Consider the following 27,440-nt stretch of genomic DNA (forward strand, 5'->3'; position numbering starts at 1 on the left):
TATGGCCTAGGAGCCTTTGACCTGTCCATAGAGAAGACAACTTGTCTTATCTCCTCTTCAAAGCTTCTTTCTAGACAACCCACCTCAACAGCTAATAGACTTAGCCAATTTAGACCTTCTGCTCACCCTCTCTCCAGGGGCCTAGTCAAAATGGATTTGATGTGAGTTGCTAAGCAGTTGGCTATATTCTCTTGGGACTTAATTTCCACTCCTTCGACCTCAAGCTTGGTCACAAAGTTTTTTCTCCTTCTCCCATTGGCCATAGCATGAAAAAACATGGTATTCCCATCCCCTTCTTTAATCCATTTATGCTTAGATTTTTGCCTCCAAGATATCTCTTCCCTCAACTAGATCTCTTCCAAATTTTTCTTGAACTTCCATCTCAATTCTCTTTCTTGTGCACTCATGGTCCTTTGATGCTCCTTTGAATCTAAATCCTCAATTTGGGTTGACAATCTTGCTTTTAGCTCATCCAATCTACCAAATTCCTCCCTGTTTCAATCTTTTATTTTGGATCTCAGACTTTTTAATTTCTTGTGGAATCTAACCCCTTTCCACTTCACTCCCCTAATCTCTTCTCTCCACCACTCCTCAACTTTATGCACAAAGTCCGGGTGTGACAACCACATGTTCTCGAACCTAAAGGGTATCTAAAGGGTTTAGGTCCAAGCCCAAAGATCTCTTGACCTAGCTCTATGGGACAATGATCTAAGGTAACTCTTGGTAGAGCTTTAGCCACCAAACCCCTCCAGTGTGCTTCCCAACTTTCATTGAGAAGGAATTTGTCTAGTTTTGAACAAGATGAATTCTCCTATAAATTGGACCAAGTGAAGTTGGCCTGTAGCATAGGGAACTCCTTCAGATTACAACTATTAATAAATTCATTGAACCTCCTCATGCTAGTTGTGATAGATTGTTGGGGATTGTTTGACTCATTTAGAAACCTTTTTACATTGAAATCTCCACCCAAGCACCAAGGACCTTCCCATAACCCATGAATTCCATAGAGCTCTTCCCATAGTTCATTTCGCTCTATAAATTATTCGGCCCATACACATTGGTTAACACCCACATGAAACCATCCTCCACCATCCTGGACTTTAAGGATATAGAAAAATTACCTATCAGCTCCTCTAATGGTTCTACCACATCCTCTCTCCAGAGATTAATTATCCCCCTAGAAGCTCCCCAAGAGGGAGTTGAGCACCAACTCACTCCTCTTGCTTTCCACATGCTTCTAACCCATCTTCTATCTAGATCTGCTAGTTTGGTTTCCTGTATCAATACAATGTTGGGCCTTCCTTCTTCAACTGACCCTTTATCACCCTCCTTTTTCTCTTTCTTCCTAGACCCCTCGCATTCCAGCTAATGATCTTCATCAACTCGGTTGTAGAATGAGACCCTCCACACCATCCTTTTTCCTACACTTTGGAGCCTTCCTCCTCTCCCCTCTTCCACTAAATTTTAAGTCCCCTTCTATGTTTGAAATTAGTCTTTCCACTTCGGACCTTTTCTTTTTCTTTTTTCTTTTGTTAATTGTTTCTTTTCTTGACATTGCAAATTTACCTCTTCCTTTCTTCTCACAACAATTGCTCCCTAGGGGTTCTGGTTTTTTTGGTGTTACCTCCAACAATTCTTCTGTCTATTTATATTCTTCCAACAAAACACTGATTTGCTCCCAAATTCTCTCCACTTTCTCCACCTGTCTGTTTTCTAACAATGGAACTCCTTCCTTTGTTTCAAACCTCACCCTTTCAACTTATACTCCCTCACCTCCGGCTGTTCTCTCTAGCTGTTATGCCAAGGTACCTGTTTCAGGCACAAAACCCAGATTAGTAACAAAACCCGAATGGACAAACATACCTGGCCTGATAGGAGAGGAATGGTCAGCAAGTTGTGTTGGGATATCAGTAATAGAATTCTGACCAGAGCTCCTTCCTTGTCTGGTTTGGTTGTTGGGGTAAACTTGGTTCAATCAAAACCTTTTCAATCCCTACAGCCGAAGAAAATTTTGGTGCATTTTCCTTTCTGGGTGTTTTCTTGTAAACCTTCAGAGCAGAATCCTGCCCCTCCAAACCGAAACTCTTTACCTGCCCGTTTTTTTGGAAAAGACTTGTTTGCAAGGAGAGATGTACCCTGATCACTCTCTATAGCTGCTGCTAAGTTTCCCTCATCCTTGTGTGGTGCATTAGTTGTTGGAGTCTTTAACTTTTCAGCCTTGTCTTCCATCTTATTCTGCTCCTCCCCTTTTCCACATCCTTCCAAAACACATTTCCTACTCTGGGAACAGAATAACAGTGTTTAAACTTTCATCCTCCCACAAGTCCTTCAAATCTTGCAGATTTACGCTTCCTATACTGATCGTGTTGTCTGTGTCTGAATCGGAGTCTCTTTCAGCTTCAGTTGATAGATCTGCTTCACAGTTTTCACGGTCACTTCATCGAACTGATCTCGGATTGTGCCGGTCTTTGGATAGTCACAATAGTGTCTTTAGTGAACCCACTGTAATGACCCTGAAATCTGGTTCAACGTCTCCGCAGCAGAGGAAGAGCATGATGGGGACGATGCTAGACGATTAGTTTTGTCTAACATCGATCCCTCCTCAGTCATGTGCCTTCTCAAAGAAACATGCGAGGACTTAAAACATGGGCCAGCTTCCTTTGGCCCAATAAGAGACTCAGAGGGCTCAATTGAAATAATAGGCCCAACCCCGCTTAAATGCTCAGTCACATGATTTTTTAAATAGCCACCGCCTTCGACTTGACCCGACGGTTCAACTCTCTCAAGAGCCAGTCTAGTTTTTCCTTTTAAAACAAATTGATCTAACTCATTTGAACTTTTGGCGCCAGAAATTAACACCTGAGCAAGAGCTCTTTTTACTATCAAGCCTGTTGATAGTTGTTTATGTATTCAGGTTTAGTACCATAAGGGTACTGTTGTAATTTCTCCTCTGTTTATATTGTTCGACTGTACTAGTATAAATAATAAAATCATTCTTTCGCCCCCTATGTTTTGGAGGGCTTTCTGTCACTCGACTCACCTCTCTTCTCTCTTCTCTCCTCTCTTCACTTGCTCTTGCTCAACATGGTATCAAAGCAAATCGTCCAGGCCTAAAGGGTGGTGTGAAGCTAACTACTGTTGCATCCAGTGCTGTCTCCAATCGAACTCCTGATCTGGTGAAGTCAGTTCGACCCAGAAGTTACAGAGTCTTTTCGTCTTCCAACCCAGAAATTGCTCCTCCTGTCTGCTCAACTGTAGAGAGACTATTGTTTGCAGTTCATAGAGGGTGTTCTGTCTTCAGAAAGGCTAGCATCTGGAACTAAAAGAAGTATTGTTCATCTTCTGTTCGGCTGCCTATTGTTTGAGGATTCGTAGAAGGAGCTCTGGTTTACAGTCAAGGAGTTCTGGTTTACCATAAGGGAGACTATCATCTGAAACTAAAAGAGGTACTATCATCCTTGTCTATTCGGATGCCTATTGTTTGCTGAACTGTTTGATGACTGTTCGGCTACCCTACTGTTGTCTGTTTGACTGATGAACTGTTCGGCTGCCCTACTGTTAAGCGATTGTATTCCTTAACACAGTAACTGTATTCAAACCTTTTTTTGTTGGTATTGTGGACTGTTGATGGTCTGTTTTAGCCGACTAATTGTCTGCTCAACATTAATCTTATTAATTGACTGTTCGGCTACCCTATTGATCTCCTTGACTGGTGGTTAGCTATCAGCCCTACTAAGTAGGTCATTCAGACCTGTTCTTGTACTGCAACAGCAGTGTGCAGACTTGTTTCAGTGAAACCGTAGGTCAGAAGGACCTGTTTCAGTACTGCAACAGCAGTGTTCAGTTTGTTGTTTGTTCTCAGTGAAACTGTAGGTCAGAAGGACCTGTTCTTGTACTGTAAAAGCAGTGTTCAGTTTGTTATTTGTTCTCAGTGAAACCGGTGGTCAGAAGGACCTATCTCTGAAATAGTCTTGTACGGCTGTACCTTTTTGGTTGCTGTTTCAACTTTTTATTCAGATATCATGGGCAGTGAAGATTCAGCCACATCTGGAGTTTCCTCAATGCTGAGTGGAATGGGTGGAGGTGACCTATCCTTTCCCATGGCTGTTGTCCCTCTTGATGGTTTAAATTACCTAGAGTGATCAAGAGGGATCAAATTATACATCACTACAAGGGGGAAGATAGGCTATATTAATGGGAGGATAAAAGAACCATCCTCCGGGAGTGCTGAATATGATAGATGGAATCAGGAGAACAGTATTGTTATGTCCTGGCTCTTGGTTTCCATGCAACCTCAAATCAGGAAGAATTTCATGTGGGCTGAAACTGCGAATGAAATCTGGGAACAAACAAAGTCTACATATTCAGAATTGCGACACTATGCCAAAATTTATCAACTGCAGGCAGCATCTTCTACTTGTAGACAGGGGGAGAGGTGTTTATCGGTCTATTACTCTGACTTAACATCTGTCTGGAAGGAGTTGGATCACTACCAGAGTGTGGATTGGAAGTGTGATGAGGATGCTAAGAAGTACAAATAGCTTGTCTCCCAGCAAAGGGTGTTTGCATTCTTACATGGTCTGAATCCTATGTATGAATCTATCAGGGTTAAGATTATCAGCTCTAAGGATCTCCCTTCTGTTCAGGAAGTCTATGCTCTTGTACAATCTGAAGAAAGCAGGAGAAATTTGATGAACAACCCTGGTGGGGATGCTGTTGTGTTAGTTGCAAAAGGGGGTGTATCTACTGATGTGGGATCTTCTTCCTGGAAAGGAGATCTCCAGAAAAAAAACAGAAGATAAGGAAAAATTGTGGTGCACTCATTGCCAGAAACCCCGACACACCAAAGATACCTGTTGGGATCTTCATGGGAAACCAAAATGGGCTCAAGATCTGACTAAGAAGCAAGGTTCAGAGGTGAATAAGAAGTACGGACAGCAAAGTACAAAGAAACATCACATGGCCAACATGGCTACTCGGGAGAATCAGCCCCCCATTTCTACTGTGACTCAGACACATCTCACTGGACTTGACCCGAGGGAGGACATTATGAATTCCTTTCGTGACCATTTAGAGCTCTATGGTAGAGCAATTCGTCAGATGGATACTCCTCCCTCAACCTCATTTGCATCTACGTCAGGTAACCCTGCCACTGCTTTCCATGTTGCTTCTCACACCCCTGTCTCTCCATGGATCATTGATTCTAGAGCATCAAAACATATGACTGGTACGTCCTCTTACTTTCAAACCTATCACCCTCTTTCTGGAAGAGACAAGGTGAGACTAGCCGATGGATCATACTCTTCCATAGCTGGTCAAGGAACTCTCTCTCTTCCTCTTGACCTTACCCTTTCTGATGTTCTTCATGTTCCAAATTTTCCCATTAATTTGTTCTCTGTTAGTAGTGTTACTAATTCCTTGAATTGCTCAGTGACCTTTTTCCCTTCTCATTGTGTGATTCAGGATCAGGCCTCGAGGAGGACGATTGGTAGGGGTCGTATGGCTAATGGACTTTACATGCTGGAGAATAAGGTTGGTCTTCATGTTATAGAGTCTATGAGTCAGTCTATGAGTCAGTCCTGTAAGAAAAAAGTCTATTCATGGCATTGTTGTCTTGGTCATTTGTCTTTTGAGTCTTTGAAAGTTGTATTCCTAGAACTGTTTAAGTCAATGTCTGTTTCTGATTTTTCTTGTCAAACGTGTCAGTTGAGTAAGCATTGTAGAACTCATTTTCTTCAAAGAAATAGTAAATCTGAATCTCCGTTTCACATTGTTCATTCTGATGTGTGGGGCCCTGTTACTTTACCATCTGAGAGTGGCTACAAGTATTTCATTACCCTCATTGATGATTATTCTAGATATACTTGGGTATACCCGATGCGAACCAGGGAGGAAGTACCAAAAATCATTCAAGATTTCCAGCGGATGGTCTTCACTCAATTTCAAACTGAAATCCAAATTTTCCAATCAGACAATGCAAAAGAATTTTTTCATAGTGACCTCACGGAATTTTTTGCTTCGCATGGTTCCCTTCACCATAGCTCTTGTGCCTGCACACCACAACAAAATGGTGTGGCCGAACGGAAGAACCGACATCTCCTTGAAGTGGCTCGAGGTTTACTACTTCATATGAATGTTCCCAAACGGTTTTGGCTTGAAGCTGTTCTTTGTTCCACTTACCTTATAAACCATATGCCCTCTCGTCGGTTAGAGTACAAAGCCCCACATCAACTTCTCTTTCCTAAGGCTCCCCTTCTTTCTATTCCTCCTCGTGTCTTTGGTTGCCGGTGTTTTGTCCAAAATCTGTCTCCCACCCGTGGGAAATTGGATTCTCGTGCTATCCCTTGCATATTTCTTGGTTACTCCTTCACTCAAAAGGGATACCATTGTTTTGATCCTGTTTCTCGTAAATTCTATGTCTCCATGGATGTTTCTTTCTTTGAAGATGAGCCTTTCTATCCTGTTTCTCCTCAGGGGGAGTGTAAGCATGAGGAGAAATTGGTTCAGCTTCCCTCTCTCCCTGACCCTCCACCTTTTCGTGTTTTTTCTCGTCGTCGCAAAGGCCAACCAAATTCAAGAGCTGTAGAGAATCCGGAAGCTGTACCTCCAGTGCCACCAGACTCCTCGGGGGAGGATCATACTCACTCAGGTATTTTGTCTCCCAATGATGTCCTTGAATCTATTGAAAATGATTCCTCTACTGCTAATGATCTTGACCGTCCTATTGCTCACAGGAAGGGTGTTAGATTGTGCACCACTAAACATCCCATTGCCAACTTTGTCTCCTATGAGAACATTTCATCCTCATTCCGTGCCATCCTTACCTCTATTGACAGTGTCCCTATCCCTAAGAATGTGGCAGAAGCTCTTTCAGTTCCTGAATGGACAAATGCCATGAGGGAAGAAATTAATGCCCTTCACAAAAATGGCACATGGGAACTTGTTGATCTTCCTAAGGGAAAGGTTCCAGTTGGATGTAAATGGGTGTTCACAGTCAAGCATAAGGTTGATGGAACAGTGGAAAGGTATAAAACTCGCTTAGTGGCAAAGGGATTTACTCAAGTGTATGGAGTTGATTATGTAGAAACTTTTGCCCCCGTTGCCAAGATGAATTCCATTAGAGTCCTTTTCTCTCTTGCGGCTAATCTGGATTGGGTTTTACACTAGCTGGACATCAAGAATGGATTCTTGAATGGTGACCTTGAAGAGGAAGTGTACATGATTCAACCTCCTAGTTTTCTAGCCCAAGGCAATGAACAGAAAGTGTGCAAGTTGAAGAAGTCCTTATACGGGCTGAAACAATCACCAAGAGCTTGGTTTAGCAGATTCCATGTGGCAGTTCAGCAGAAAGGATACAGGCAATGTCAATCAGATCACACACTATTTGTGAAAAAAGGAGAAGGTAAAATTGCTGCTCTAATTGTATATGTGGATGACATAATTGTTACTAGTGATTGGGAGGATGAAATTCAGAAATTGAAACTTTTTCTTGCCACTCAGTTTGAAGTGAAGGATCTAGGACCTGCCAGATACTTCATTGGAATTGAAGTTGCCCGATCAAAGAAGGGTTTCTTCATTTCTCAAAGGAAATATGTCCTAGATTTACTTCAGGACACTGGAAAGATGGGGGTGAAGCCAGTCGACTCTCCCATTGACCCCAACCATAAATTAGGTGACAACTGTGGTGAATCGCTCAAGGATGTGAAACAGTTTCAGAGGCTTGTAGGGAGATTGTTATACCTTTCTATGACTCGCCCAGACATTGCATATGCTGTTGGTGTCCTCAGTCAGTTCATGCATGCTCCTAGGTCTTCTCATCTTGAAGCAGCAGAGAGAATTCTCCAATATCTAAAGAAGTATCCGGGTACTGGTTTGTTATTTCAAAAGCACGGACATTTGAAAGTTGAAGTTTATACAGATGCAGATTGGGCTGGATCCCAAAGTGACAGAAAGTCTACCAGTGGCTACTGCACCTTTATAGGAGGGAACCTTGTTACATGGAGGAGTAAAAAGCAAAATGTGGTAGCTTGATCCAGTGCTGAAGCTGAATATCGTGCTATGGCCCACGGGGTTGCTGAAGGCATGTGGATAAAGAATTTGTTGGGGAAGTTGGGTTTCCCAGTGACCAAACCTATAACTCTATTTTGTGATAACAAAGCAGCTATAAGCATTGCTTCCAATCTGGTGCTACATGATAGAACAAAGCACATCGAAGTTGACAAGCATTTTATCAGAGAGAAAGTTATCCCAGGCGAAGTGTGTACCCCCTATGTCACTTCTGAGAACCAGCTTGCAGACATCTTTACAAAGGGTTTAAACCTTTCCAGACATCATGATCTTTGTGACAAGTTGGGCATGATTGATATCTATGCTCCAACTTGAGGGGGAGTGTTGACAGTTGTTTATGTATTCAGGTTTAGTACCATAAGGGTACTGTTGTAATTTCTCCTTTGTTTATATTGTTCGACTGTACTAGTATAAATAATAAAATCATTCTTTCGACCCTATGTTCTGGAGGGCTTTCAGTCACTCGACTCACCTCTCTTCTCTCTTCTCCTCTCCTCTCTTTACTTGCTCTTGCTATCTGGTGCTACATGATAGAACAAAGCACATCGAAGTTGACAAGCATTTTATCAGAGAGAAAGTTATCCCAGGCGAAGTGTGTACCCCCTATGTCACTTCTGAGAACCAGCTTGCAGACATCTTTACAAAGGGTTTAAACCTTTCCAGACATCATGATCTTTGTGACAAGTTGGGCATGATTGATATCTATGCTCCAACTTGAGGGGGAGTGTTGACAGTTGTTTATGTATTCAGGTTTAGTACCATAAGGGTACTGTTGTAATTTCTCCTTTGTTTATATTGTTCGACTGTACTAGTATAAATAATAAAATCATTCTTTCAACCCTATGTTCTGGAGGGCTTTCAGTCACTCGACTCACCTCTCTTCTCTCTTCTCTCCTCTCTTTACTTGCTCTTGCTCAACAAAGCCCTTGCCTTGTGTCCCATGTATTTGACCTTCCTTACTGCCCATATCTTGTAGCCGAAGTTTTGCTTGCCTATTTTAGTGCAACTTTCCATCTTCTTCTGATTCTTCAATCCTAGCCAACCATGTATGGCCTGTTCTTCCACCCAAACATCTTTTTCCTGTCTAGCCTTTGACCATACATAGTGAAGCTTCAATGGAGGAAGCTAACCACATCTGTAACGACAGTCCTTTTACCTGAAGAGTGATCTCCCTAGGTATCTCCTCTGGTTTGACTCCATCTAACATCAAAGTAGCAAATCTCAAATCACCCCAGAATTCCCCCACCAGACAAGCTCCACACAACAAAGCAATGGAGACTGCTACTTCATGTTTCCAAAGATGGAATGGCAACCCAATCACCTTGACTATCACTCCATCTTCAATGGCAAAGGTTTTCGAATTGGAAGAGGAAGCCCATCTGTACACAATGAAGATCTCCTTGCCCTCTTGAATGCTTAGAGCTTGAACATCCAACATGTTTTCAAGAGGATCTAACATTGCCTTCATTTTATCGGTGGGGGTTAATATGAATGTTTTCCTTAGTCCCAACTTACTAATCAACATATCTGCAATCCTCCTCCAATCTATAATCAGATTCTTTGCTTCAACCACTAACATATTGTTCCAGCAATTTTTGTTGAAATGTGCATTCAGTATTGGATTACTCTTACTGTTTTCCATGGCTAGAAAATCCTGGTTAAGAGTCTCCCCCTCCATCATTGGTGACTTCCCCCCAAGAAAAACCCTTGTCTACTTCTGCAGCTTCCACCATCTCCTTCATCTCTGAGTTCTTTCGAGCTGTAAAGCCAGTCAAAATCTCAGTCACTTCTCGCCATCCTTGACTATTTTTCCCAGCAGGGAAACAGGCCATTTGTTTTCTTCCACCACATATCTTCTGCCTGATTTTGTGTTATTTTCCTTCCAGCATATTTGTTTTCCTTTTGTTGTTTCTTCGTGCAGAAAATCCTTCAACCATTTTATTATCTTTAAACCTTCCACCAGCACTTTAGCCTTCTTCACCTCCCTTATCTCTAAGCTGTAGCACTCTTTGGTTCTTAGTTCTTCAAAGATAAAGTCTTTAGCCTCCACTTTCAAGGATTTCCTCCACCTTGTTGCCTCCACAAAACCTTCCATCTTCTCCAACCTCTTTTTTCTCCAAAAGAGTTTTTTTGGCAGATTTTCTTCTCCCTCTATTTTTCTGCCAACCTAGTTTTTTGGCCTCTTTTTGTCTCTTAACCATGTGGTGACCTAGTTTCTTGGGTCTTTAGCTTTGGTTAAGTATTGGGGGTCTCTTTGGTTGACGAGAAAGTGTTTTGATAGCATATGAAATCATCTAAGGATGTACATATGGTTTCCAGTGTGCTGAAAAGTGCAGATATTTCCAGTGGTATGATAATTACTGTTAAACTTGACGGAACCAACTTTTTAGAGTGGTCCCAATTTGCTAAAACTTACCAACACTAGGAGAGGCAAATTGGGATTCATCACACGAAAGGTGGTTGAAGCCAAATCTTGAAAACCTGAAATTTGCAAAGTGGGAACAGGGTAACTCCCTTGTAATGTCATGGTTGATTTGCTCAATGCAACCTCATATTGCCTAGAACTACATGTTTCTTCCAATGGCCAAAGATATTTGGGATACTGTTGTTGCCACCTATTCCCAGGTTAACAGTACTATTAGAGTGTACTAGCTTTGGAGGGAAACTTGCAATATGCGTCAGGGGGAGAGATCTATTGCTATGCATTTTTCTTCTCTACAGTTCATCTGGGAAGAAATGGATCACTTGAAAGCTTCGTATGGAAGGACCTTGAAGATGGTGAGCAATATCAAAAGTACATAGAGGAGAATAGAGTCTTTGATTTCTTAGTTGGCTTGAATCCAAAGTTTGAAGGGGAAGAGAGTGATGGTGAGCAACATATTCTTAGTGCCAACATTGTCACTCTTGCTTCAGCTTACTCCCTTGTACAAGGGGAAGAGAGTAGGACCGCCATGGTGCAACCTCCTGTGATTGATCACTCTGCCTTTATGTCATCTCAACCCAAGCAAAATACTAGCAAGTACCCTGTTACTGAGAAGGCCAAGGATGTTGTTTGTGATTATTGCAAGAAGCCAAGACATACTAAGAAAAGGTGTTGGAAGCTCAATCCTTATTTAAAACCGAAGTACAAAACTGGGAAGAAGGGCAATATGCTCACTTGGCTATAGTTGGTAATGATGTTCAACCTTCTTGAAAGAATGGTAGGATCCATCTAATGGACGCCATAAAGATTGCGGAATGGGTGGGCGAATTTCAAAAATTTTCCTACCTTCTCCCAACTGGGAATCGTATTCCCTAAATTTAGAATACAATATTCAAGGATCCTACTTGAACCATAATCGAACCAGATCTGAACCAAAAGGGAAGGGAGGAATTATACTTGATCCAGAGAAGCAGTATCTCCCAAAGTTGGTGTCCATGCCCAAAGAGGACACCAAGATCCGCTCCTGCTGAAGATGACACAGCTGTATGTGGAACGGAACCAGCAGAGTGTGTCCTACACACTGGATCCTTCTCAAGAATCCTCTGGAAACTCTGAGCACCAAATCTTTTTCAGTCTTTTCTGCAAGACTGATGTCAAGAATTGATTTCTTGATTTCTTTCTTCTGCAAAGATCGAATCTTGCCAGAAGGAATGGCGGCGGCTGGAGGAGAACTCCTGGGACGAAGATGGCTGAATTGCTTCTCTTCTCTTTGGAGTGTGTATGAGATCTAATCTAAGTTCGCAGGATGATTTCTCTGCACGCAACCCTAGGTTCGAAATCTGATTATGATCTCTTTGGGTTTCTCCTCTTTTCTTATTGATTAAGAAACCTCCTGATTAGGAGTTATCTCAATCCAAATCAGTATTTGGATAGGGGATGATCTTAATCCTATCTGCAAATTAAGTTAGCTTACTCCTGATCTTATCAGGAGGTTACTAGATTCAAATCTGATTTGAATTTGGTCTCTTAGAGTGGATAAGGTTAAAGGCCCAATCCTTTTGCTAGCTTTAATCCCAGATTCGCCCCATAGATGGGTGATCACATCAACCCAGCTCGAAATGGGCTTTTGGCCCATTAAGTGTTCAGTGCTTAACTAGTTTCCAATCTGCTGCCCAGTTGGGCTGTTTTGTATGGCGTGGGACCCAAGCATTGATCTACACACTAGCCACATGGGTTCGGCCCAGCCCTTATTACAAGGCCTAGCCAAATTCACTGAAAAGCTCAGTGAACCCCTGAGCCCATCACATGGACCCTATGGGCCCAACACTTACATTAAGTGGTCCCTGGGTCAAGCCATCTTATAAAAACCCAGGAACTGTGGGCAGGTGCAAGATTAGCCCATCAGGTATTATCCTAAATGGTCTTACACTTAACCTCTCAGCCCTTAATGATCAAGCACTGCCCGACAAGAGAGGACCTCTCCCTCGGTTGCAAGGAACAGTGTTGCACTCTCTACTCACATGGATCCCAGGAATTAAAACCATTTGCAAACATTTTGAAATCAACTACCGGCAGTTTGGTTTCCATCAAAGAGAGCCTTCCCAATCATTACCTTTGTCCGACAAAGGGGCTGATCCTGTCACTATGATCACCCACTCAGATGAATTCTCAGACTGTCCCAACATACCCAGGTTTTGATCCCCGCTAAGGATCTCACTGATTGGCATATCAAAGACAGCCCGATCCGACACCTAGTGAAGTGTCATAATCGAGTCTAGGGGTCAGGTGTAACTTTCCAGTTTTGCCCATCTGTCTCCAAGGTCTAGGGCAATACTGGAAATCTGGTCCGGTTCAAGGATTTGAGTAATCCCATACTGCATGTGCCTTGGATCTTACCCTGGTGGCCGAGACCGGCCATCTCAACACTTGGTGGCACACTAGTATCAGCCTTGGCAGGATAAATCTCCCCAGACGTATCCAATGGCTGTGAACATTTAAAACTAACACGAGTCTCTATAATGTTCTTTAGGGTCTTACACAGAATTATACCAAACAACATGAATCAAACATGCACTTTATTTATTTACATTAAAAATCAAAAGTACATCAAATCGGATTGAAGCTAAGGGCATACAAAACTGTCTAACACTTCTAATGTTCCTTACTCCTTTGATGTAATGGACAAACTTAGGAATATACTATTGCAATTGGAAAATGGTGGTACATCCTCCTCATCAAGTTATGGACCTAGTAATCCATCTAATTCATATGCCAAGACAAGTACTGCACTTGCTTGTTCCACATCTTTTAGCCCATGGATTGTAGACTTTGGGGCCAGTGTCCATATGATTGGTATGCATTCACATTTTGCTTCATATAAATTAACCCCAAGGAAGGGCAAGATTTACTGTTGTTGATGGATCTCAAACCCCTATTTCGGGTTAGGGTGAAGTGAAAATCACTCATAACCTTTCTCTTGGATCTATTCTTCATGTGCCCTAGTTACATCAAAATTTGTTGTCTGTTAGTTTTCTTACAAAATCCCATAGTTGCTTAGTGACCTTTTTTCTCTACCCATTGTGTTTTTCAAGACTTGAGCACAGGGAAGATAATTGGAAGTGAACATGAAGTTGATGAAGTCTACCTCTTTGATGGACCTTTAGAGCATGGATTATCGAGTCAGACTGAGTTTTGTTCAAATGAGAAAATGAGTATTTTGAAATTATGGCATTGTCGTCTTGGTCATATCTTTTGATTCTGTAAAACTTTTGTTTCCAAACTTTTTTGACTCGGTGTCAAAGTTGAACCTTAAATGTGAAGTTTATCATCTATCCAAACAATGTAGAACCACATATTTTGCGAGTAGTAAAAGAAGTAATGTTGCTTTCCATTTGATCCATATTGATTTTTGGGGCCCATATGCTATCCCTTGCATGAGTAGGTATAAATACTTCATTCTCTTCATTGATGACTACAATCAGTATATATGGCTCTACTTGATGAAAAGTCGAGATGAAGTTCCTATGATTGTTCAAAACTTCATGAATATGGTAGAGAGGATCAACATAGCATCCAAGTGGAATAGAAAGGGCTTCTCGATCAAGTATAGTAGCATCAAGAGGAAGAGACAACATATCTCATGTATCATTCTCAATCAAGGAACACATCTTAGTATACTTATTTTCCTTCCAACAAGGAATAGAAAGGGCTTCTCGATAATATGTCTAGACAGTATCAGGTCGAATCTGAAATTTTTGCCTATTGTCAGGGGATAGAAAGTTATGGGAATATCATGCTGAATTCTTGGAAGAGTGCCCCTACTTAATATTGGACCTGATTATCTTAGATTTCGGTCCAAGTCTGATCATGAATTTGAAGGGATGAGAGATCCATCCTATGGACGCCCAAAAGATTGCGGAATAAGGGGCGAATTTCAAAAATTTTTCTCTCCCTTCAACTGGGAATCGTATTCCCTATTTAGAAAATCATATTTTCAATGATCAATCTTGAACCATAAACTGAACCAGATCTGAACCAAAAGGGAGTGGGAAGGATTATACCTGATACGGAGAAGTAATATCTCCCAACGAAGGTGTTCACGCCCAAGGAAGGATCCAAAGACTGCTCCCACTGAAGATGGCGCAGTGCAGGTGGAGCAAAATCAGCAGTGTTCTTCTCCAAGAACTCTGTCCTTCGCAAGAATCAGCAAGATGGTACGTGAGCACAGCTTCCTTTCAATCCTTTCTCAAAGGACTGATGTCAAGATCCAATCTTGACTTCTCCCACAAGTGGAGATCGAACTGGCAAACAGGGCGGCTAGAACAGGGAGGCGGCAAGAGAGAATTTGCAGGGAGCAGAATTCTCTCTTCTTGATTCCAGCACTAAAGAAAACCTGATGATCTGTGTGTATATTGTGTCTCTAAAGGCTGCCGCCCCCTTCTTCTTTTATAATCTTAAAGGGATCAGCTCCTAATCAGATTAGGAGTTGCTAATCCAAATCATATTTGGGTTAGAAGTCCCTTTAAGTGATAAGGGATAATCCTTATCTTATCTGGAGATCAGATCAGCCATCTCCTAATCTGATTAGGAGGTTTCCAGATCTAAATCTTATTTAGATCTTGGACTCTCTAAGTGGATAGGGTCTAAGCCCAATCCTATCAGCTAATCCACTTCAGATTTCGCCCCTTTATTAACTAAATAAACAGCCCAGTTCGAAATGGGCTTTAGGCCCATTAAGCTTATGTGCTCACTTAACCCTCTTAACTGCTGCCCAGTTGGGCTTCCTTGTATGGCGTGGGACCCAAGCATTGATCTACACATCAGCCACATGGGTTCGGCCCAGCCTTTGTTACAAGGCCTAGCCGAATACACTGTTAAAGACAGTGCACCCCCTGAAACCCATCAAATGGGCTCTACGGGCCCAACACTTACCCTAAGAGGTCCCTGGGCCAAGCCACCTTGTAACACCCAGGGACTGTGGGCAGATGCAAGATTAGCCCATCAGGTATTATCCTCAATGGTCTTAAACTTAACCTCTCAGCCCATAATGATCATACACTGCCCGACAAGAGAGGACCTCTCCCTCGGCTGCAAGGAACAGTGTTGCACTCTCCACTCATATGGATCCCGGGAATTAAAACCTTCTTGCAAACATTTTAGAAACCATATATATACTTTTATGTCTTATATAAAATATATTTTGCAAAACAAATCTCAACGGTTGAAATCGGTTGCCGGCAGTCTTGGTTTCCATCAGTGAGAGTGCATCCCCGATCATTACCTTTGTCCGACAAAGGGGCTGATCCTGTCACTATGATCACCCACTCAGATGAATTCTTGGACTGTCCCAACATACCCAGGTTTTGACCCCCGCTAAGGATCTCACTGATTGGTACATCAAAGATAGCCCAATCCGACACCTAGTGCAGTATCATAATCGAGTTTAGGGGTCGGGTGTAACTTTCCAGTTTTGCCCATCAATCTCCAAGGTCCAGGGCAATACTGGAAATCTGGTCTAGTTCAAAGATTCAATTAATCATACACTGTATGTGCCTAGGGTCTCACCCTGGCAGCTGAGACAGGCCACCCCAACCGACTTGGTGGCACTATAGTGTCAGCCTTGTCAGGATAGGTCTCCCCAGACCGACCCACTGGCTGTGAACATTCTAAACTAACACGAGTCTCATTAAGTGTCCAGTTTAAGGGTATTACACAGAAACATACCAAGGGAACATGAGTCAAATATGTATCTTTATTCATTTACAATAAACTCATAAAGTACATCATTCTGATTGAAGCTAAGGGCATACAAAACTGTCTAATAGAATTGATTTACCTTTCTTTTGTCAAATTGTTTTTGAAGGTATTTCATGCATTCTGCTGTTAGAACGATCAATATGAACCAACTCCTATTCAGCCCGCAAATCAAGGAAATCAGCATAGCATTCTTGAATCTTCCTATCCCTTTGATGGTAAGCAAAAATTTCTGATTCAATTTGACACTTTTTTCAGGTAGGAATACATTTCATAGGAAGTCTTGATCCTCCTCATAGGTACAGCAGTATGGGATTCTATAGAGCTAAGAATCCAAGAAACAATTTTTCCGTTATCTAGTTTCCATTGCTGAAATGCCCAAGTATCAATCTCAGCTGGTTTAGTAACAGTTCCATTTAGATACCCTTCCAAGCTTTTCCCTTCAACATAGAAATGAAAATGGAACTTCCACATTCCAAAGTTTAATCCATTTAGTTTTATGAGGATAATGCCTACTCCGTCAGAGGCCATTTCTGCAAAGAGAGTAAATAAACCACAAGCAAGAATAAGAAATGAAACAAAGTTCAGCAAGAGAAATAAGTAATGACCACCAACCACTTCGGTCCAAGGAGCAATAGATGATTTTCAGCACTAAGAGAAACTAAGATACTCCAGAAGAAACCACACCAGCTTCAACAAACAGAACCTTAGAGTTGACAGTCCAAAAAATGGCAAGTTCCAGGACTGTCAAACCAAAAGTGGGATAAAAAACTCTCTACTGAAATCTGAACCAGGTAAATGAAGCAAGATAACCCTAGGGCGACACCTAATCTAGGGTTATAGGTTGATTGGATCAAGCAATTGAGAGAAATAGGTGATTTACCAACCTGCTAGGCGTCCTTTCCAGGAAAACTGAGAAATCTTGTGCTGATCAAAACAGCTCACACAGTAACTCCAAAGAAGAACTCAAACACGGATTTTGAATGCCCTGTTATTGCTCTTCAATCTTAACTAAAAAATAAACCTTCTCAACCAAAGCAGGAGAAGCACAAAGAACAAGTTATAGGGGTGTCCAGAATGAATCGATCCTCACCCCCAAAAAGCCCTCATAACATTAATGGAGAGTAAAATTACAAGAATGCCCAAACAGGGCTGAAATAGAAAAAGAAAAGAAATAAGACATACAAGAAAAATAATGAACAACAGGGACTGCACTAATAAGGTACATCAAGTAACAGATTCTCCACAGATTGATGTAGGGTAACACTGTACAGATGTTGGGATTACAACAACCTGTTTGAGTTCACATCTACGCCCCACAAGGGGCTGCCCCACAACGTCCCACAACACATTCCCGCCGTGTATTGGGAACATCTGAAAGAATGGTAAGATCCATCATATGGACGCCAAAAAGGTTGCGGAATGGGTGGGTGAATTTCAAAAATTTCTTGCCATTCTTCCAACTGGGAATCATATTCCCTGAATTTTCCAGGATTTATTTTGAACCAAAACCGAACCAGTTCTGAACCAAAAGAGAAGGGAAGGGATATACCTGATCCGGAGAAGCAGTATCTCCCAACGTCGGTGTTCACGCCCAAAGAAAATCCCAAGAACTGCTCCCACTGAAGATGACACAGTGATGATGGAACAGAACCAGCAGTGTTCGTCCCACGAACTAGGTTCTTCTGAAGAACTCGATGGAAGCAGTGAGCACCACACACAATCAAGAACTTTTCTTGATCTTCCCTTACAAAGAACTCGAACTGGCAGTAGATGGCGGCGGCTGCTGGAGGAGAAGGCTAGAGAAGAAGATGGCGAACTGCTTTCTTTTCTCTAGGGTTTCTTTGAGATCCAATCTCTAAGTTGCAGAGTGTTCTCTGCGAAATCCCTTAAGGTTTGAATTCTTGTAATTCGAATTAGGGTTTTCTCCTCCTTCTTTGTGATTAAGAAACCTCCTAATCTCATTAGGAGTTATCCTAATCCAAATCTGTATTTGGATAAGGAGTCTTCTTAATCTTATCTGCAGATTAGATCAGCCCACTCTTGATCTTATCAGGAGGTTACCAGATTCAAATCCTAATTTGAATTTGGTCTCCATGAGTGGATAGAGTTAAGATCCAATCCTTTTTGGCTTGACCTAACCTCAGATCCACCCCTTTAAGTGACTGATCAAATCAGCCCAGTTCGAAATGGGCTTTAGGCCCAATATGTATTAAGTGCTCAATAGGCTTCCAAACTGCTTCCCAGTTGGGCTTCTTTGTATGGCGTGGGACCCAAGCATTGATCTACACATCAGCCACATGGGTTCGGCCCAGCCTTTGTTACAAGGCCTAGCCGAATTCACTAGAAAGCCCAGTGAACCCCTTGAGCTCATCACATGGACTCTGTGGGCCCAACACTTACACTAAGTGGTCCCTGGGTCAAGCCATCTTATAAGAACCCAGGGACTGTGGGCAGATGCAAGATTAGCCCATCAGGTATAACCCTAAATGGCCTTACACTCAACCTCTCAGCCCATAATGATCAAATACTACCCGACAAGAGAGGACCTCTCCCTCGGCTACAAGGAACAGTACTGCACTCTCTACTCACATGGATCCCGAGAATTAAAACCATTTGCAAACATTTTGAAAACCGTATATATCTATTTATCTTATATATATAAATTTTGCAAAATAAAATTCCAACGATTGAAATCAATTGCCGGCAGTTTGGTTTCCATCCGAGAGAGTGCATCCTTGATCATTACCTTTGTCCGACAAAGGGGCTGATCCTGTCACTATGATCACCCACTCAGATGAATTCTCAGACTGTCCCAACATACCCAGGTTTTGACCCCCATTGAAGATCTCACTGATTGGCATATCAAAGACAGTCCAATTCGACACCTAGTGCAGTATCATAATCGAGTCTAGGAGTCAGGTGTAACTTTCCAGTTTTGCCCATCAATCTCCAAGGTCTAGGGCAATACTAGAAATCTTGTCCGGTTCAAAGATTCAAGTAATCCTACATTGCATGTGCCTTGGGTCTCACCCTGGCGGTTGAGACAGGCCACCCCAACATTTGGCAGCACACCAGTGTCAGCCTTGGCAGGATAAATCTCCTCAGACTTGTCCAATGGCTGTGAACATTCTAAACTAACACAAGTCTCATTGTCTAGTTTAAGGGTCTTACACAGAAACATACCACACAACATGAATCAAACATGTACTTTATTCATTTACACTAAATGTCAAAAGTTTGTCAAAACTGATTGGAGCTAAGGGCATACAAAACTGTCTAACAACATCTCCCGATTATAGTACCAGAACCGATGATGTCATCATCGGGAGATGTTCCCAATACACGGCGGAGATGTGTTGTGGGACATTGTGGGGCGCAGATCTGAACTCCTGTTGTTCAAAAAGCCACTCATAATCTACCTAAACCCTATTCACCAATCCTATCACCTGAATCAAACACTATTCAATTACTGATCCCATCACATACTGTACACTGCATGTTTGCTTTCTAAGTATATTTTATTGCTTATTGATAAAGTTTTCATTAATAAAGAAGGCTATTCTATATAATATCCAGTGGCTCTTATTTTTATATCATCTCATAAAGACATTATGCTTTATTGGTGGTTGCTCATTTTTGTGCAGATGAATGCTTTCATCCACCTTGCAAAATAGTCTCATCTTTCTTGCCTAAGATACTAGGCAATACTGTTCCTCCTGATACCTTTTACTATACCTCAGAGGTTTGTAAGAAACAACAAAATTTGGAATTCCTTATTTATTTTGTTGGTTAACAGTTCATTTTAGAAACTAGATAGTACAGTACCTTTTTAGTCCATGGATTCTAGTTTAGTCCATGGAGTCATCTTTTTCATGTCTATATATCCATTTTACAATTGCATGGAACACGTGTCACTGTCTGACATCAGAAGTAGGTGTTTGGACATGGCAGTTTCCAAATGCAGACATCTAGAAGCAACTGTACAGGCAGGAGATTATTTAAAAATAAATAAATAATTTTTTGGATTGAACTTACTACATAGTATTCTAATACTGCCACTCAAGATGGAGTGTATATATCATACAACTCCAGCTTGTAAATTTCCCTTTTCTCCATTAACCTGATTGTTGCCCCCTCCCCCCCCCCCCCCCCCCCCCCCCCCCCAAACGTCTACAGCTCTTTGGGATGGTTCCGAGGGCTTCTCTGTCAGAATTGGAGGCAGCTGGACGGCATTACTGTGAAGATGATTGGCATAAACTAAGAGATGAACATGAGGGCATTGATGAGATTGATTTGTTGAAATACTGCTTCTCTTCTGCATACATTGTAGCACTGGTGCATGATAGCCTTGGAATCTCTATGGATGATAAGAGGTATGCTAGCTAAGATTTTGTTGCTTGTGAATATATGACTTGTATCTCCTGTTTAAGAATTTTGGAACTAATATTTTTTCTGCAGCACTTAAATAGAATGCAGTATTTCACAAATTTGTAAGCTTTACTCATTAGATAAAGATATCCATACCATGACAAGTCATCAATAAAGGTGATGAAGTAGACATCCACTTCCTACCTTTACATTCATGGAATACATCTATATGTAGCAAGTCTAATGTTAACTTGGATCTTTAGGATTTTCCTATAAATGGCCTCTTTGCCATCTTGCATTGTATGCAAGGTACACAATCTAGCAGATCTTCTATGATTAGAAAATCTAAAGGACCAGTGTTTACCAATCTTGTGATTCTTTCTATGCTAACATGGCCAAGTCTGAAGTGCCACAAGTAACTAGGATTAATGGTTCCACAAGTTCTCTTCATGGGAAGGGTACTTGAAGAATGCTTAGTAATATTCATCTTTGAGGATGAGGAACATAGAGACCATTGTCCATATCCCTAGATGCAATGAACTTGTTATTCAATCTAATAGTAATCTTATCACCACTATCACTATCTAACTTTGACACTAAAATCAAATTTGTCCTAAGTTGCAGAATGAAAATATATTCTTTTAGAATTAAAACTCCTTGAAAACTAATTCTATAGTCCTATAGTTACAGCTACAACGGTTGCAAACGTTCCCATGTAGAGCACCACTTTGCCCTCAACGGTTGCAACGGTTGCTTTCCTTCAGAAGGCTTGTTCTTTCTGGATTCTAGGTACTACGGGCAGTCCCTCTTCCCTTGTCCTGTCTGCTTGCAAAAATAATACCAGTTTAACAATTTGTCTCTCTGTTTCTTGGGTTTAGGTAAGGACCTCCCTTGCTTTTTCTTCTTATTTTCGTATGACTTCTTGCCACCTGCAACAAGCATGGTTGCAGGCTTTTCCTTCGTAATCAGTTCCTCAATTCTTTGCAAAATATTGTTGAGCTCATATAAGGTGACTTTCATCTTATTATTTTTCTTAAACTTCAAAATTTACTCCCAGTGGATGGGTGGCCACCATTAATTTATTAGTAAAGAATTATAATAATCCTAAGAAGGGGCGACATAAAAACCTTATCCCTCTAAAAAGCTATACACCAGGGTTCAGCTCAGAATATGTACATAAAAATAATGTATGAAGCTCCTAAAAGGCTGAAACATCAACGGAAATGAAGAAAAGGCATACTTGTACCATCATCTCTCTATTTCTTTCTAACAATCATTGGAGGTCCTCAAGACAGTAGTTATAAAAGGTCTCTCCATCACCATATTTTCTCTATTCTGTGATCAATCTTTAAGTTATTGATTTCTTAAACTATCGCTTAAGTTCTTAAATATGTTTTGTAATACCAAATTCAGGATGCATGTTTGGTTTGGCCATGTCAACGGCACTCTCCAATTTATATACGCTCGCTATAAATAGCTTGCAATTTTGTCACTTCTATCTCTAATATATATGCTGTTGGACGCTAGTCTTTTTTTTTTCATATATGAATTAAGATTATCTTGGCCATAGGTTTACTTGGTGGTGACACTCTACTTCCAAGTTAAATAGGGTAAACATGCCTACTGTATTTATGTTTAAACCTTTTGTTTAATGGATTGACTGAACCTTGCATTAAGAGTAAAAAGAGGAAAAATGAAGATCTTAATTAGAAAGCCTTATCAAAGAGTTGTTGTTTTCCTTTTAAAAATCAAATTGAAGAAGAAACTTTGCAGGATTGGATTTGCAAATCATGGTGGAAGCATCCCTCTTGACTGGACCCTCGGTGCTTTCATCCTCCAGACGGTGGTTGAGCCCCTTGAACTAGAACCAGAAAATCTAGGACAAGTTGTTGGGAATGATTCAGTTGCGTACCTCACATTGTTTATCGTTCTGTTCTTAGCTATCCTTGCTGCATTCTATGTAACAAAATGGCAGAAACCACAATTGAAAACAGTATATGACCTGGAGAAAGGGCACTACATTATAACTCGTGTGCCCAGGTGATTTGTTGTTTTAATTTTTTTCTTTGTTTTTTTTTTTTTTTTACATGTTAAGTACATGTAAATGTAATAGTTAATAGATTAGTTGAAGAATCCTCTCTGGAAATATGGAAGAGGGGAAAAGGAAGGGAAATCCCATTTTTTCAGCTCTTGCGGTTGCATTACTTGTCTGAAATTTTGCTCCCTCGTAAGAACTTAATGTGAGTACGCTAGAGTTTGGCAAACAATCGCTATTCATGGGTTTAAGTTCTAGTATTGAGCTATGTGGGCTATCCCGGCCACTCCCTGCGTTCTATATTTCTTGCCATGGTTGGAATGACAGGTTTCAGAAGATTTCAGGGAAGAATACTGGAAATGATGACTTTCTCTGTTATCATATTTAATGATACAACATTATCTTCTGCAAGAGATCGGCTTCCATCAGGGCAAACCCTACACCGTTCTAAGTTCTAACAGCCTTTTGCAATGTTGCATTGGGAATATCTCTCCATGAAATAAAGCAAGATCTTCTCAATGCAAGGCAGTAAGGGCTGCTCGAACGGGCTTTGCCCTGACTGAAGCCAAAGTCCTGCAAACACCCAGTTTGTAAAACCTATATATACACAATTTTTTGAAAGTTCGCACGTTCAAGGTATCGATTCTCTGGATATGCAAAAATGTTTATAGTTATTATACATGATACCGGAAAAACTATTGAACAGGTATCATGAAATCCAATCAGGTGATAATGTATCAAAAAATAAAATAAAATAAACCAGGAGGGTTGACTGGTCAAACCCTTCCAGTATAGATACTTTGAACCATTTGTCACATATATATATATGTCAAATCCAATCACGTTAGATGGCCTTTTCATGCTCTATTACCCCCAATAGAGCAATTCCAGAGGAGTGTAAGATTCCCTCTAGAAGACCATGGAGTTGCCACTTGGCATGGCAATCTCCCCCTTTTTGCCCCATTAACTTAAGAAGAAAATCCACCAACTTTATTTTAGTAAAAAGCCCATTTACTTAGGAAATCTTTTCCTATGATCTCTCTTAAAATCACTCTCTCTCTCTAGTTCTAATCTTTTTTGTGAAATATTTTTTATATTTCCAATAATTATTGATATTATTTAATATTATTTAGTAAATATCAACACCTAAACTATAATTTTTTTAATTTTGGTAAATTGGAATTTTTAATTACTAAAATTTACATGCTGAAATTTACTGATTTTGATAATTTAATTACAGAATTTTTTGAAAATTAATTAGTGAAATCAATAATTACTGAAAATTTGATGATTAATTAAATATTAATAAATAAAAATTTATCCATTAAAAATTTATCGGTAAATTTTCATTGAAAATTTTATTTCAATAAATACAAAGTTATTTTTTTACATTTCAGAAATTTTGATATTATCAATAATTTTTTATTAATATTTTTAGTATTTTTGGTCAATTTATTAATATTTAATGATATTATCAGATAATAATTAAAAATTTTTAGTAGTTTATTTTATAGTGGAATTAATTTCATTAAATATAAATCTATTTTTTGTAATTTTGATATTTACTATAACTTTTTAAGCAATAATTAGTGATTTTGGTAATTTAATTTAGTGATAGTTAAATTCTAAAACTTCTAATTATTCAAATATATAATTAGAAAATTCTAATAATTTCCATAAGTATTGGATACTACATGTATAATTACCATAATTATTGGAAATATATTTATGGGTTTGGGGGATGACCCCCTAGATAGGAATGCCTAGAGGTGTAAATCAGGTTGTGTTGGGCCGGCACAAAACGTCCCACATACAGCTTGCACAAAGAGCAGGCTGAGTCGGGTTATACTTCCCTCCCCTAGGGTAAGTTGGTGGGTCGGCCTAGTATGGTCCACAGCCCAAGCCGATTGGAATCACTAATTAATTTTCATTTAAATTTGAACAATACAATGGTAAAAAAACTACTTAACAATAATACAATGGTCAAAACTACTTAACAAAATGGAATAAAATATAAAAAAAATATAATACAATTGCAAATTGAAAATAAAAATTTACATTGCTAAAACAATAGCAAATAATTTAAATGAAATTGAATAACAAAATGTACAATAATTTAAAAAAAATGCTACAAAATTATTGAGTATATAAAAAAGAATATTGATTTCATTTTTCTTCAAGTTCTACTTGCATCTCCATCTTGATTTTGATTATCTGCTTCAAGTGAATAATCAAGTGTAGTGTCATGCCCTCCTTTGTCTTGTATTCTATCCTCAACATGCAACCAATCTTTAAAGTAGATGTACATCTCCAAACTTTCATCACTCATGTAGCTTTTTTTGTCAACCAGCACCCTAGTACCTGGATTAAAATAAGACTTCGACGGAACTATAGACACCGGATCGGTTAATAGATTACATGTCATGGTAGGAAGGACTGGATAAGGTTTTGCATATCCACTCTACTAGGCTAAAATATCAAAATTATTCATTCCCTTCGAATCAAAAAATTACTTAAACTAGAAAAATTTGTTTGTAAAGCAAAATTAAGTTTAATAAATGAACTTATTGATGAACTGGCAACAGATTTCTGCCTCCTACTTAATAGAGACTGATGATGCACGATCCGATCGGTCCTAGTTGCCAATAACCTTGCCTCTGATGTAGCGGGAGATGCCTGAAACAGGGAGGAAACAAGAGATTCTCGGGGGAGGAACCCGATGGGAATGCTCCGACGCTCAAGTTAGCACTCTTGAGAAAGCAAGGAAGATGAGAAATTCTCTTAGACGAGAAGGCGCAAAGTATCACTTACCTTTACTCTAGGGGGAAGAGGGCCTTTTATAACTGCCCTGAGCACTCACTCCCAAGCCTTTGCCAGATCAGGTGTAACCGCCTCTGCGGGGGGCAGACATAACCACAATTGTCTTCCCTGTCATAGCCGTCTCTGCAACAACTGAGATGGTGGTAGCAGGTGGCCGTTGGAGTGCGTCTGTCACGTGTTAGATCCCTGATCAATTAGGCGCGCCGCCTCAGAGTACGGACTTCTTTGGTGTCAGGTACGGTCGTTCAGTCATGCGACCTGGAGGCGAGGTACCGGAGTGATGCACGAGGTGAAGTCTTGAGCTTGGACAGGAGCGTGGCCCGGACTTACCCGAGGTGGATTAGTCCAGGCTTTGCCTTTCGTGGTGTTCCTTGCAGGGCTCGGGATTTCTAAGGAAAGCTCGGGTTCTACCTCCCGGGAAGTGCGGGTTCTCTTTTGGAGAGCTCATTGCCTCTCCTTGGGGAGCTCGGGCCTTCTTGGGCTATGGCTATGTCGTTGTGTCGAGCTGACACTCTTGCCAGGTCATACCCGGTTGCCTCCACGTGTCGCGCGGCCAAGGGGTTGCGCCAAATCTCCCTCCATCAATTTCCCCCCACTCCCGGTGCGGGGAGTTCACGGGATGACGGATGGATTTGCCTCGTGGCATGCTTCGTCCAGCTCGGTCATCCTCCGGTCTGACCCGCCTATGCCTTTGGCTCGATCAGGGTTAGCTCGGCTTGATCAAGGGTCAACCTGGGTCGCGTATAGCTCACGCGCGGACGTCAAACGATTATTAGTTTTTGGACGTCAAAAAATCGCGCTAAACTAATTTCACCTCGGGGGTCGTGCAGCCGGTTTTTCTGAGATCCATTGGATGGCTTTGATCTTGGCCGTTGATGCACAGGTACAGCGGCTATAAATAGTGGGGGTCTTGGTCACTTTTCCCTCGCCGTAGTCTTTAGCACTTATACTTTGAGCTCGCGTCCAAGGTCCTCAGCTCGCGTCACTTCTCCTAGTCTGGTAGCTTTTCCTTGGTGAGTCCCCTTAGCTTCTTTTAATTCTTTTCCTTTCGATGTCTAGTTTGGGTAGCTTAGATAGTCTTTTGGGAGAGCCTGAGGTGGGGACCTCAGGTCGGGCTGCTTCTTTCGACAACCTTCTGGATGAGCCGAAGGTAGGACCTTCAGTCCGGGTCACCTTTGGCAGCCTGACATCCACTTCTCGTTGAGTTCGGATGCCAGATAAATTTGGACCTTCCACTATGACGTCTGAGAGACTTCGGTCTCTGGTTCGTCAGTTCAATCTGCCCGGGGAGTACACCTATAGTTTACCTACGGGCGACTTCCCTTGGGAGCACGGTTTGGATGAGATCGTGATTTTCTGAGAGCAGCTTGTCGCCGGGCTGCGCCTTTTTCTTCATTCCCTTATCGTCGAGGTCTTGAATCACTTCGGCGTCACCGTTGGTCAACTCCACCCGAACTCCATCCGCAACGTTGTTGGGACCATCTCCCCTTGTTGTGAATATGTCCTCCCACTAGACTTAGAAATTTTCTCCGCCCTCCTCACGATTAAGAAGCATGCGAGCTTCCTCCCCGAGCACAGGCGGGCCTATTACTTGTCTCCCGCCCGGGGTTTAAACCTCTACACGAGCTTCCAAATAAGGTCCCAGCGTGGAAGCGGGACTACTTTGTGGTCCAAAGTGCTACGGGGTGGTCGTTCCCCACCCATTGGAGGGCGGCTATTCACGACCCTGGTGCCATGTTAGACAAGGACATGGCGGAGACCTTCCAGTCTTGGGCCCAGCTCGGGTTCGAGTACAAAGATTACTTTACGGAGGCTAAGCTTATCCAGGCCAATCTAAGTCCGGGTAGGTTTCTTACTCAGATTTTTTTTTTTTTATTGATACCGATCTCTTTTTGCAGGTGTCATGGAGGCGGAGAAGACTCGTGGCGACAACTTGCTCGATGGGATGAAGAGAAGAAAGCGGGTTACTAA

At 41.2% G+C, this 27,440-nt stretch overlaps 1 protein-coding gene across 1 annotated transcript in view; it reads left to right on the forward strand.

The window, feature by feature from the left end:
• LOC104589665 (putative apyrase 6) overlaps positions 1–22,800 on the forward strand; it is an 87,652-nt gene extending 64,852 nt beyond the window's left edge. The window contains exons 6-8 of the mRNA XM_010248059.3: positions 19,891–19,988; positions 20,423–20,619; positions 22,388–22,800. Of these exons, the coding sequence (XP_010246361.1) occupies positions 19,891–19,988; positions 20,423–20,619; positions 22,388–22,658 (566 nt within the window). The 3' untranslated portion in view covers positions 22,659–22,800. The remainder of the gene's footprint in view (positions 1–19,890; positions 19,989–20,422; positions 20,620–22,387) is intronic.
• The last annotated feature ends 4,640 nt before the right edge of the window (positions 22,801–27,440 follow it).

Source organism: Nelumbo nucifera, chromosome 2 (genome assembly GCF_055504915.1).
Source record: "Nelumbo nucifera cultivar China Antique chromosome 2, China Antique-T2T, whole genome shotgun sequence".
NCBI lineage: Eukaryota > Viridiplantae > Streptophyta > Magnoliopsida > Proteales > Nelumbonaceae > Nelumbo > Nelumbo nucifera.